Here is a 13,861-nt window from a genome sequence, read left to right as displayed (position 1 = left end):
AAAAGTGCAAATCAATCCTAGAACAACAGCATAGGACCTTGTGAAGATGCTGGAGGAAACGGGTACAAAGTATCTATATCCACAGTAAAACGAGTCCTATAGCGACATAACCTGAAAGGCCGCTCAGCAAGGAAGAAGCCACTGCTCTGAAACCGCCATAAAAAGCCAGACTACAATTTGCAACTGCACATGGGGACAAAGATAGTACTTTTGGGAGAAATTTCCTCTGGTCTGATGAAACAAAAATATAACTGTTTGGCCATAATGACCAACGTTATGTTTGGAGAAAAAAGGGGAGGCTTGCAAGCCAAAGAACACCATCCCAACCGTGAAGAACAGGGGTGGCAGCATCATGTTGTGGGGGTGCTTTGCTGTAGGAGGGACTGGTGCACTTCACAAAACAGATGGCATCATGAGGAAAATGATGTGGATATATTGAAGCAACATCTCAAGACATCAGTTAAAGCTTGGTCGCAAATGTGTCTTCCAAATAGACAATGACTCCAAGCATACTTCCAAAGTTGTGGCAAAATGGCTTAAGGACAACAAAGTCAAGGTATTGGAGTGGCCATCACAAAGCTCTGATCTCAATCCCATAGAAAATTTGTGGGCAGAACTGAAAAGCGTGTGCTAGCAAGGAGGCCTTCAAACCTGACTCGGTTACACCAGCTCTGTCAGGAGGAAAGGGCCAAAATCCACCCAAGTTATTGTGGGAAGCTTGTAGAAGGCTACCCGAAACGTTAGACCCAAGTTAAACAATTTAAAGGCAATGTTACCAAATACTATTTGAGTGTATGTAAACTTCTGACCCACTGGGAATGTGATGAAAGAAATAAATGCTGAAATAAATAATTCTCTCTACTATTATTCTGACATTTGCCATTCTTAAAATAAAGTGGTGATCCTAACTGACCTAAGACAGGGAATTTTTACTGGGATTAAATGTCAGGAATTGTGAAAAACGGAGTTTAAATGTATTTGGCTAAGGTGTATGTAAACGTCTGACTTCAACTGTACACACACACACACACACACACACACACACACACACACACATAATACATATGTAATACAACTGACAACTGAAGAGAGAGAAACAGAGGAACAAATGAGGTTGCCTCCATTTGTGATGGAGATAGAGAAAGGTGAAGGGCTCCACACAGAGACAAAGAGAGGGAGATTTTGGCGAGCAAAAGTGGTGCTTGTTTAGCTGGTTTTGACACATCCAGCACACAGTTCCTTATGCAGCTCTCCTTTGGTCCTGTTGTGTCTGTATCAACACACAGAGATGCACTATGAATAATCTCATGAAAAATCTCAACTCAAGTAAAGCCCATGACAGAGGTACAACCAAAGTATAACCCTACCCATCAGCCAGTACAGAGGTGGTCCTCCACATGCCTGTCCAGAATGCCAGAAGGGAGAGTGGGGGGAAGAGGGGGAAGAGAGCTTTGTCTTTCCTTTGTTATTCAGGCATCTGGCGTTGAAAGACAGGGACTGTATCAAATGTGGATCTTAATGGGCTGTGAAGGTGAGCTACAGGGTGTTTATGAGTAGTGTGTGTGGTGGTGGTGGGGGGGGGTACACCAGGCAAATGCTTTATACACACCTGCCTATTAGCACGTCTCCACACACACACACACACACGCACACACACATATGCAAGGCTATCAGTTTGAGAAGCTTGAAGATATCCTTTCCTCTCCCGCCCTTTCTCTGAGCTTCTTCTGTAGGGGATTTCTGCACCACTGGCTCTGTGCCCAGAGAGAGAGAGGGAGAGAAAGAGAGAGAGAGAAAGAGAGAGAGAGGGAGAGAGAAAGAGAGAGAGAGAGAGAGAGCGAGCGAGTGAAAGATAGAGAGAGCGAGGGAGAGATAGAGAGAGAGAGAGAGAGAGAGAGAGAGAGAGAGAGAGAGAGAGAGAGAGAGAGAGAGAGGAGGAAGGGGGAGAGAGAGAGAGAGAGAGAGGGAGGGGGAGAGAGAGAGGGAGAGAAAGAGAGAGAGAGGGAGAGATAGAGAGAGCGAGGGAGAGATAGAGAGAGCGAGGGAGAGAGAGAGAGAGAGAGAGAGGAAGGGGGAGAGAGAGAGAGAGAGGGAGGGGGAGAGAGGGAGGGAGGGGGAGAGAGAGAGCGAGAAAGACCACCTGCTGCTCATTATATGCACATATTTGACTGCTGCAGCGTTACATGAGCACTTGTCATTACAATAAAGCATTTTGGAATTTGAATGTGACTTCCTCTTTGCTAATATAATCAGGCTGCCTTCCAAAACTGTTTCAGCACTTGTTTGCCAACTGTAGTGTTTGTTTGTCCTGCAGAGAGAACAGAGAGAGAGAGCGAGGCGAAAGATAGAGAGGGCAGAGAGAGAAGAGAGAGAGGACAGGGAGAGAAAGGGGAAAAAGAGAGGGCAGGGAGAGAGGTAGAGGGAGAGGGAGGAAGACACAGAGCGAGAGCCAAAGAGAGAAAAAGACAGAGAAGGAGAGTGTTGAGAAATGTGTTTGCGATAATGTATATTGATGTTTGTGGTGGACGGGGACCGGGGACTCTTCTGTTGTATCACAAAACACAAAACTCAGTTCCCCTAATACCCCAGGCTGGACTGGGACGCCTGTCCTTAGACAACACCTGTTACCAGGAAATGACTGAGTGGTATTGGCTCATTCTGTCTGGGTTTAGTTTCAGAGAGAACGTTTTTAATGTCGTTTCACCAGATATATCAACCCCCACCGGGCCCAGGGGACGGAGAAGGATTTTTAGTTACAGACGGACATAGATAGTTCAGATACTGTACTGTGCATGGTTCGCCTGTTGTAGTGGTGGCTCGAGGAAGCGTTGAGAGCGAACGGGAACAGACTCTGGTGAGTTCTGTCCTTCAGCCCCAAGGTTTCCTCTCACTCGAGATGCTGTCTAGACAAGGTAATCCCTGGGAAGGAGAAGAAGAAGACAGAGAGAGAGAGAGAGAGAGAGAGAGAGAGAGAGAGAGAGAGAGAGAAGCTAATTGCCCTAGCCCCTGAGCCTGGAGATTGGTGGGGTGGCGTGGGTCTGTTTGTGTTGGGCTGAAGACAATAGTCTGGCTCTTCCAATGGTCTGTAGCTGGTGGGAACGTGTGTGGACACAGAATAATGAACCCATAATAGGAGATAAGAACACGTCGTAATAAAATATTGTCCTCAATAGGGCCTGAGTACAAGGACCACACAACGTAGGGACATAAACACAGCATTGTACACACACACACACGTTTCCTTTATGACCTTTGTTTGACTTGACGTCTACGTCGTGTTTGTGGAGTAACTGAATCTCGCCGCCTCCCTTCCACCCGTTGTTTAGTTGCTCAGGGATGTGAAGGATAAGGACATTTTCTCAATTTCATGCTGATTTGCTGCGTATTAGCCTGTGGTCGAAGTCAATAGTGTGTTCAGTCAGCCATGGAGACGGGAGGTTCAGACTCAGGGTTGGGTTTCGAGTTTCATTCAATCTCTGCTTCTTTCTAATAGGCTGTTCCACTGCCTCTGTTTAATGATTGTGTGTAATTAGTGAAACTGGATATAGACACCTCTCTTTCTCTCTCTCTCTCTCTCTCTCTCTCTCTCTCTTTCTCTTCTCTCTCTCTCTCTCTCTCTCTCTCTCTCTCTCTCTCTCTCTCTCTCTCTCTCTCTCTCTCTCTCTCTCTCTCTCTCTCCTCTCTCTCTCTCTCTCTCTCTCTCTCTCTCTCTCTCTCTCTCGCTCTCTCTCTCTCTCTCTCTCTCTCTCTCTCTCTCTCTCTCTCTCTCTCTCTCTCTCTCTCTCTCTCTCTCTCTCTCTCTCGCTCTCTCTCTCTCTCTCTCTCTCACTCTCTCTCTCGCTCTCTCTATATATTTATCATTAACCCTTTAACAGACAGCTGAACTGGGCGGTGGACCTAATTTTGACAACCAACTTTAAATGAAAGATATTCATTTTGTTTGGCATAATTTATCATCAACCAATGCCATTTAGTAAAATGGTCATGTGGTTTTCATTGTCGGACTTTCTTTAAACACCCATTCAAAGATGGTTGTAAAACCAGAAAGTGAACTTGAGCAAAAACCAAACCTAAGTTATCTCACATTTTTTTGTGCTTAATTTTGTGCTACAATTTCAAATGAGAAGGTTGTACAATTGTGTTGACCTCTAAAACATCACTTGTGCGGCCGATACTGAGGCCAAATGCACATTTTTGCAGGTGGTATTTTTTTCTATTGGTGCGCCACAAAGGGTTAACATGGATCTTAACAGGCCTTGGTGATACGGGTCATTTCATATCACATTCTCTGACTACTGTGTTGTATTTGCAATGAAGAGAATGGGTGCGTGAGAGTGCTTGTTTGCCTTGTGTACGTGGTGCTTTGCCCAAGACCTTTATAGGCCTGTCCATTAAATTGTCATTTTTGTATCTTGGTCTTTATATCTACAGTATGTCTGCGTTCTGATTCTTTACGTCTCTGCTGTATAGTATGCTATAGCTATAATTGCCTATTCTCCTTTCTCAGATTTGAGTGTTTATTTGTGTCTGTGGCCAAGATTCCAGGGTCCTATACTCCGAATGTACTTATATAGTTGTATTAGAGCTTTTGGGTTTTGACCAGGCGCTATATGTTCTGTAAGTGCGAATGCGCTCTACGGTATCCTAGCTTATTCTCCTCTCTCCGGCAACACAAAGCCCATCTCATTCTCTCCTTTATTTCCACCCTGGTTCCTTTAGAAAGGTTGTGACATTATCAGGGATATTTCTCCAAACATCATTTCCGGGTAGAAGTCCACAGAGAGACCTGCAGGCAGATGATGTATGCAGGCGTGAAGAGACAACATCAAACAGCTCAAGTGCAAAATACCACACTGCTGTATTCATAACCTTTCAATGGAATACGAAGCGGTATCCACCACCATGCATGAATGGTCATTCACGTATGATAATGTGAACCATGTAGTGGTAGTATTAACATGTATTGGTAGTATTAACATGCACTGGTAGTATTATCCAGTCGTAACTATGCATACATCTCTCTCTCTCTCTCTCTCTCTCTCTCTCTCTCTCTCTCTCTCTCTAGTGAAGTTTGATGACTGTATGGAGAACGAGGGGGTGGTCTTTCAGAGCGGTGACGCCAGGTTCAGCGTTGGGACCGATGGGTCCATCTACACCCAGAGAGAGGTGGCAGGCCTGAGCGGACCGGTCCAGTTCACGGTCACTGCCAGCGGTCCACACACACACGTGTGGGAGACAACGGTCAAACTGGCCCTGATGGGGCAACCCACACCCTCACCGCCGGGCAATCAGGTAAGAATATCATTCCGTTCATACAGTAGATGTGCGCGCACACACACACACACACACACACACACACACACACACACACACACCTGCACATAAGTGCATACTCACGTCACACGTACACACACACACACCTGCACATAAGTGCATACTCACGTCACACGCACACACACACACACACACACACCTGCATGTAAGTGCATACTCACGTCACACGCACACACACACACACCTGCACGTAAGTGCATACTCGCGTCACACGCACACACACACACACCTGCACGTAAGTGCATACTCGCGTCACACGCACACACCTGCACATAAGTGCATACTCGCGTCACACGTACACACCCACTCTCGCACACCTTTGAAGCGTATCTCCCCAAAGTACTCTAGAACCCTACCTAGAAAACCACCAACTCCCATCCTCAGGTTTCAGTCAGCGATCAGCTCAGTGTGATCTCCCTTACTCCCTTATCTTCTGCTGGGGTCTGGATAGCAACTAACAACTGAGTGGTATGATCATCACACTCTCAAAGGGGAGGAGTACTGTACTCACCCGTAAGCTGTTATTGGAAAACATCCGTCCGTTCGCCCATCTGTCTGTCCCTCCCTGTCCCCGGTTGCCCCCTGCCTGGCTTTCCCTGACAGTGCTAAAGACCAGGTAGACAGCAGAGCTCTGACTACAGCGCGTCGCCTCATCTCATGTGATCGTCAGTGCCCGCCTAGAGGAGGGCAGCAGTGCTGCAAATGTTAAACCACGTTCAGTAACGACAACGCACACTACTTTTATGGGGGCTGTGCCGATAGAAGGCATCCAGCCACCCAGATCAATTCCAGCCGAGACGCAGTGATCGCTTGCAGCCTTGATGTCGGACAGCACTCACACTTGGTCTCAGTTAGTCTGTAAAAGAGGTCGGGGGGACACAGGTAGGAGTGGTGCAATGCATTGTGGGATTGAATCTCTTCTGGAAAGAATATCTTGGGTGCCAGGGATGACTGTGTTCCTGGGTCAAGGGACTTGTGTGATACATTGTTAAGACTTATACTCCCTAGTTTTATACTCAGCTGGCCCCTCCCGGGATTTTGTGTTAAACGCACTACGACAAAGTTTCTTTGTGTACTTGGGAGTATGACTAGACGGTACACTGTCCTTCTCTCAGCCCATATCCAAGCTGCAGGCTTACGTTAAATCTAGACTTGGTTTCCTCTCTCGTAATCTCTCCTCTTTCACCCCAGCTGCCAAACTAACCCTGATTCAGATGACCATCCTACCCATGCTAGATTACGGAGATGTAACTTATAGATCGGCAGGTAAGTGGTGCTCTCCAGCGGCTAGATGTTCTTTGCCATTGGGCCATCAGATTTGCCACCAATGCTCCTTATAGGACATATTGCTGCAGTCTATACTCCTCTGTAAACTGGCCATCTCCGTATACCCGACACAAGACCCATGGGTTGATGCTTATTTATAAAACGCTCTTAGGCCTCCCTCCCTACCAACTGCCACCCTCTTTCGTACACATACAGCACCCATTGTGTCATTCGCATTCTGTTAAAGGTCCCCAAAGCGCACACATCCCTGGGTCGCTCCTCTTTTCAGTTCGCTGCAGCTAGCGACTGGAAGGAGCTACACACAAAACACTCAAACTGGACAATCATGGACACTCTTACTGACACGTTGCCGGGATTTATTGCTGTCTCTACCTTTTTGCCCTCCGTGCTGTTTTCCGTGCCTGACAATGTTTGTACCATGTTTGTGCTGCTACCATGTTGTATTGCTGCCATGTTGCGTTGTTGTCTTATGTAGTGTTGGGGTGTCTCTCTTGTCGTGATGTGTGTTTTGTCCAGTTTTTAAAAATAAATATTATCCCAGCCCCCGTCTTCATTGGAGGCCCTTTGCCTCTTGGTAGGCTGTCAATGTAAATAAAACACATTGAAGAAAATGTGTGTTCTGTGTCAGTGTATCTGTGTGTGTGTGTGTTTGTTTGCTGTCTGTCCAGTGTCTGTCCAGTGTGTGAAAGCATGTCTCATTGTCTCTGAGGGTGTTTCTTAATGTGTGCTATGTATTGGTATGCGCGTGCCCGTGCACAATGTATATCTTTCTCCGTGTTAGCCTCACTTGCACAAACATGGCAACCCGGGAAGACACGGACAAGTCCTATAATAGTAGCTCAAACCTGGCAACCCAGGAATGAACTGAGTGGTCCTATAATAGTGTCTGAATCCAGGAATACACTGAGTAGTCCTGTAATGGTGTCTCAAACCTGGTAACCCAGGAATGAACTGAGTGGTCCTATAATAGTGTCTGAATCCAGGAATACACTGAGTAGTCCTGTAATGGTGTCTCAAACCTGGCAACCCAGGAATGAACTATAATGGTGTCTCAAACCTGGCAACCCGGGCGGGAGACTGAGTAGACCTATATTAGTAGTCCTATGATTTATTTACTGAGGGTAGCATACAGCCCAGGAAGGGGGATAAAAATACCCACAACTGATTTCACTCTGCTGCCTATGCAGAGACTATCACACATAGTCATCCTGGACTTTCACCATGGCACTGGGTTCATGAGGGCTTGGCATGACCTTCATCTCAACCCTTTAGGTTAGAAGTGAAGGCTATTCGAGGAGTGGAATGTTAGGATGGTAGGAAACAGCATATATTAACAAAGTTAGAGTGACTCTACTGTAGCTTTGAGCTAAGACTTTGAGTCTAAGACTCGTCATTGGCCCGTTCCATCTCTCTCCCTGAACCCCAATGATCCATTCCAGCATCTAATCAGCATTTAATCAGTGCAGTGATTCTCATGTCTCCCTGCCACCTGGTACTAAATGTCCTACTGGAGCCGAGAGTGGTAGGGGTGGCCAGGGCACTCCCATTGCTTAGATAGGGATCACAGGATCAGCCAAAATTCTCCCTGTCCAGAACAGACCATGTGCCACTCAGTTCTCTGCCATCAAACTGATCCACCAAGAGAACCTCTTACTGTGGGCAGCCAAGATGGAGTCACACCATGGCTGCAGTACTATGTGAGGAGAGTGTGTTGGGTCCAAGGGAGTGTGTGTGAAGCCAAGTGTGTGTGCGAGTGCTCATGGAACTCAGCGCAGCGTCACACCCAAATCCCACTGGGTTCACGGACTTTGCGGCAGAGATAGCCAGTCGAACCAAAGAGCAGGTCTTAGACCCGAAGCAACTACTCCATTGTTTTTCTATGACACATTCATGCTTATGAAGTTCGATACGGAAGAGGGAGGAGAATGGAGCTGGGTCAGACCATTCTACTACAGCTGTAGTAATACAAATTGCTATACAGACATAGAAAACAACAAGGACGCACGAACACAATGTGAAAATGGCTTTTTGTGGCGCTCTGCTCTGTGGAGTAATAACATCCAGATGTGTGTTTTGCCAGGGGCTGACTGATATCAAAGCGTACCGGCCAGGGTGCGAGCGGAGGCTCGGGAGGGTAGGGGAAGGCCGGGATAGGAGCCAGCTGGCTGGTTTCTGGTGGCACCGGAGCTGGGCGACGCTTCCATTTCACACTCACTGACTCCAGTTCACACAGTGTGTGTGTGTCTGTGTGTGTGTGTGTGTGTGTGTGTGTGTGTGTGTGTGTGTGTGTGTGTGTGTGTGTGTGTGTGTGTGTGTGTGTGTGTGTGTGTGTGTGTGTGTGTGTGTGTGTGTGTCTGTGTGTGTGTCTGTGTGTCTGTGTGTGTGTGTGTGTGCGTGTGTGCGTGTGTGTGTGTGTGTGTGTGTGTGGGAGAGAATGTGTGTTTGTGTCTGTGCTAAAGGGATTATGTAGGATCATGTGAATATTAAGTGTGTGTTTTAGTGTACACTTCTGGTTGTGGATAGAGTGTGTGCGTATGTGCGCGCAGGCGTCAGTTCCTGCTTGTGTGTATGTGCGTGCGTGCGTGCATGCGTGTGTCTCTTTGTGTGTCTGTGTGTCTTTTCTCTCTGTGTCTTGTCTCTGTGTGCGTGTGGGCTAGAGAAAGGAAGAACGTATGTTGAAAGTCTGTTGACTCTATTAAGCTGCTGTTCGGAAACTGAGTCTACGTCTGGCTCGGCTCTCTTCCTCTCCTCCTCTGCCATTCTTCTGTTCCAACAGTGGATGGAGGGAGTGTTGTTTTATTTGCTGCAGAGGAGAGCTGGAATTTCTGTGTTAACACTTAATCAACAGTGAGTTGAACATTGTGGTCTTGTTGTCTGGGATCGTAGTGGTACACTGTTCATTTAACATTCTAAGTGTTGTTGTCCGTTAGTTTACTCCAATTACAGAAAGGGTGGTAAGGTCAGGGGAAAATTATAAAAATATATACAGTTTAAGGCGTAGGTTTACATACACCTTAGCCAAATAAGTTTTTCACAATTCCTGACATTTAATCCTAGTAAAAATGCCCTGTCTTAGGTCAGTTAGGATCATCACCTTATTTGAAGAATGTGAAATGTCAGAATAGTAGTAGAGAGAAGGATTTAGGTTTATTTGAGGTTTATTTCTTTCATCACATTCCCAGTGGGTCAGAAGTTTACATACACTCAATTAGTATTTGGTTACATTGCCTTTAAATTGTTTAACTTGGGTCAAACGTTTCGGGTAGCCTTCTACAAGCTTCTCACAATAAGTTGGGTCAATTTTGTCCCATTCCTCCTGGCAGAGCTGGTGTAACTGAGTCAGGTTTGTAGGCCTCCTTGCTCGCTCACGCTTTTTCAGTTCTGCCCAAAAATGTTCTATGGGATTGAGGTCGGGGCTTTGTGATGGCCACTCCAATACCTTGACTTTGTTGTCCTTAAGCCATTTTGCCACAACTTTGGAAGCATGTTTGGGGTCATTGTCCATTTGGAAGACCCATTTTCGACCAAGCTTTAACTTCCTGACTGATGACTTGAGATGTTGCTTCAATATATCCACATAATTTGAATTCCTCGTGATGCCATCTATTTTGTGAGGTTCACCAGTCCCCCCTGCAGCAAAGCACTCCCACAACATGATGCTGCCACCCCCATGTTTCACGGCTGGGATGGTGTTCTTCGGCTTACAAGCATCCCCCTTTTTCCTCCAAACATAACGATGGTCATTATGGCCAAACAGTTCTATTTTTGTTTCATCAGACCAGAGGACATTTCTCCCAAAAGTACGATATTTGTCCCCATGTGCAGTTGCAAACCGTAGTCTGGCTTTTTTATGGCGGTTTTGGAGCAGTGGCTTCTTCCTTGCTGAGCGGCCTTTCAGGTTATGTCGATATAGGACTCGTTTTACTGTGGATATTAGATACTTTTTTACTCGTTTCCTCCAGCATCTTCACAAGGTCCTTTGCTGTTGTTCTGGGATTGATTCGCACTTTTCGCACCACAGTACATTCATCTCTAGGAGACAGAACGCATCTCCTTCCTGAGAGGTGTGACGGCTGCGTGGTCCCATGGTGTTTATACTTGCGTACTATTGTTTGTACAGATGAACGTGGTACCTTCAGGCATTTGGAAATTGCTCCCAAGGATGAACCAGACTTGTGGAGGTCTACAACTTGTTTTCTGAGGTCTTGGCTGATTTATTTTGATTTCCACATGATGTCATGGATAACTCAGGCACTGAGTTTGAAGGTAGACCTTGAAATACATCCACAGGTACACATCCAATAGACTCAAATGATGTCAATTAGCCTATCAGAAGCTTCTACATTTACATTTACATTTAAGTCATTTAGCAGACGCTCTTATCCAGAGCGACTTACAAATTGGTGCGTTCACCTTAAGACATCCAGTGGAACAGCCACTTTACAATAGTGCATCTAAATCTAGTAAGGGGGTGAGAAGGATTACTTTATCCTATCCTAGGTATTCCTGAAAGAGGTGGGGTTTCAGGTGTCTCCGGAAGCCATGACGTCATTTTCTGGAATTTTTCCAAGCTGTTTAAAGGCACAGTCAACTGAGTGTATGTAAACGTCTGACCCACTGGACTTGTGATGCAGTAAATTATAAGTGAAATAATCTGTCTGTATATTTTTTGGGAAAAATGACTTGTGTCATGCACAGAGTAGATGTCCCAACCGACTTGCCAAAACTATAGTTTGTTAACAAGAAATTTGTGGAGTGGTTGAAAAACAAGTTGTAATGACTCCAACCTAAGTGTATGTAAACTTCCCACTTCAAATGTATATTTACCACACAAATATGGGGGAATGGAAATCATGTAGACAATTACATTGATGGAAGCTACAATCTATCTGCAGTATTAAAGCTGATCAATCCACTATATATATATATATATATATATATATATATATATATACACACACAGTGGGGCACATTGTAAGATTTTTAATGAATTTATTTGCAAATTATGGTGGAAAATAAGTATTTGGTCAATAACAAAGTTTATCTCAATATTATATACCCTTTGTTGGCAATGACAGAGGTCAAACGTTTTCTGTAAGTCTTCACAAGGTTTTCACACACTGTTGCTGGTATTTTTGCCCATTCCTCCATGCAAATCTCCTCTAGAGCAGTGATGTTTTGGGGCTGTTGCTGGGCAACACAGACTTTCAACTCCCTCCAAAGATTTTCTATGGGGTTGAGATCTGGAGACTAGGCCACTCCAGGACCTTGAAATGCTTCTTACTAAGCCACTCCTTCGTTGCCCAGGCAGTGTGTTTGGGATCATTGTCATGCTGAAAGACCCAGCCACGTTTAATCTTCAATGCCCTTGCTGATGGAAGGAGGTTTTCACTCAAAATCTCACGATACATGGCCCAATTCATTCTTTCCTTTACACGGATCAGTCGTCCTGGTCCCTTTGCAGAAAAAACAGCCCCAAAGCATGATGTTTCCACCCCCATGCTGCACAGTAGGTATGGTGTTCTTTGGATGCAATTCAGCATTCTTTGTCCCCCAAACACGACGAGTTGAGTTTTTACCAAAAAGTTATATTTTGGTTTCATCTGACCATATGACATTCTCCCAATCTTCTTCTGGATCATCCAAATGATCTCTAGCAAACTTCAGACGGGCCTGGACATGTACTGGCTTAAGCAGGGGGACACGTCTGGGACTGCAAGATTTGAGTCCCTGGCGGCGTAGTGTGTTACTGATGGTAGGCTTTGTTACTTTCGTCCCAGCTCTCTGCAGGTCATTCACTAGGTCCCCCCGTGTGGTTCTAGGATTTTTGCTCACCGTTCTTGTGATCATTTTGACCCCACAGGGTGAGATCTTGCGTGGAGCCCCAGATTGAGGGAGATTATCAGTGGTCTTGTATGTCTTCCATTTCCTAATAATTGCTCCCACAGTTGATTTCTTCAAACCAAGCTGCTTACCTATTGCACTTTCAGTCTTCCCAGCCTGGTGCAGGTCTACAATTTTGTTTCTGGTGTCCTTTGACAGCTCTTTGTTCTTCGCCATAGTGGAGTTTGTAGTGTGACTGTTTGAGGTTTTTGACAGATGTATTTTATACTGATAACAAGTTCAAACAGGTGCCATTAATACAGGTAACGAGTGGAGGACAGAGGAGCCTCTTAAAGAAGAAGTTACAGGTCTGTGAGAGCCAGAAATCTTGCTTGTTTGTAGGTGACCAAATACTTATTTTCCACCATAATTTGCAAATACATTTGTAAAAATCCTACAACGTGATTTTCTGGATTTTTTCTTCTCATTTTGTCTGTCATAGTTGAAGTGTACCTATGATGAAAATTACAGGCCTCTCTCATCTTTTTAAGTGGGAGAACTTGCACAATTGGTGGCTGACTAAATACTTTTTTGCCCCACTGTATATATAATTCTACATTTGGTTATTTAATGCTTAGACCAGTGCAACCAGACAATATCAGTCCTTTTAGCTGTGTGATCATGTTAGCCTCCAAGCTATAGGAATAATGGTGAAATCCTGAGTTTGCCCCTTGTTCCATATTTGACAATCCAACACAATCCTATCTAGTCGTCCACTGTCTCGGTGTTGTCTGCCTGTGTGTGTGCATGTGTGTTCGTTCACATAGTCGTCTGTGTTATTTCTGAGTTATCAATGTGTGTCAGCAGGCTGTGGCCAGAATTCCAGTACACTACCACAGCTGGAGAACAGCTTGGCCAGAGTCCCTTAGGCAACAATGGGCCACAGCTCATCTCTCCCTCTCTCGCTCTTGCTCTCTTTCTATCTCTCTTGCGCTCTCTGCCTCTCACTTCTCTCTCTGTGCCCCTTACTCACCAGTGGTCCACATGTACCTGTTAGGATCTGCAGATGAAAGGATTTGGAGCATAACTTATTTAGACAGGGAGGTCACTTCTGCTTCTCAATATACCCCCCCACCACCACCACCACTATCTCTACTCTCCTCGACTCCCTGTCTCCCTCCCCCATCCAACCCCTAACACCCCCGGAACCCCTCCTCCCTCCCCTCCCTAGTCCCCCCCACCGTGGCACTCTGAACTGGGGGAGCCAGCCCCTGCAATCAGGCACACTAAGCCCTCCTCCCGATGAGAAATAGAAGACATTTGTCCAGAGCCCATCGTACATCTGTCGCCCCTCTCCGTCTGACTAATCTAGTTTGGATCCATGTACCATAGCTGGAGAACACACGCGTGTTTGACT

General features: G+C 45.7%; 1 protein-coding gene across 1 annotated transcript in view; it reads left to right on the top strand.

The window, feature by feature from the left end:
- Positions 1–13,861, top strand: part of LOC115131893 (cadherin-4-like) — a 364,222-nt gene that overhangs the window by 254,721 nt on the left and 95,640 nt on the right. Inside the window, exon 4 of the mRNA XM_029663966.2 lies at positions 5,066–5,292. Within this exon, the coding sequence (XP_029519826.1) occupies positions 5,066–5,292 (227 nt within the window). The remainder of the gene's footprint in view (positions 1–5,065; positions 5,293–13,861) is intronic.

The sequence above is a fragment of the Oncorhynchus nerka genome, linkage group LG7 (genome assembly GCF_034236695.1).
Source record: "Oncorhynchus nerka isolate Pitt River linkage group LG7, Oner_Uvic_2.0, whole genome shotgun sequence".
Taxonomy (NCBI): domain Eukaryota; kingdom Metazoa; phylum Chordata; class Actinopteri; order Salmoniformes; family Salmonidae; genus Oncorhynchus; species Oncorhynchus nerka.
Note: the sequence above shows the minus strand (reverse complement) of the source record. Positions and strands in the feature narration are given on the sequence as shown.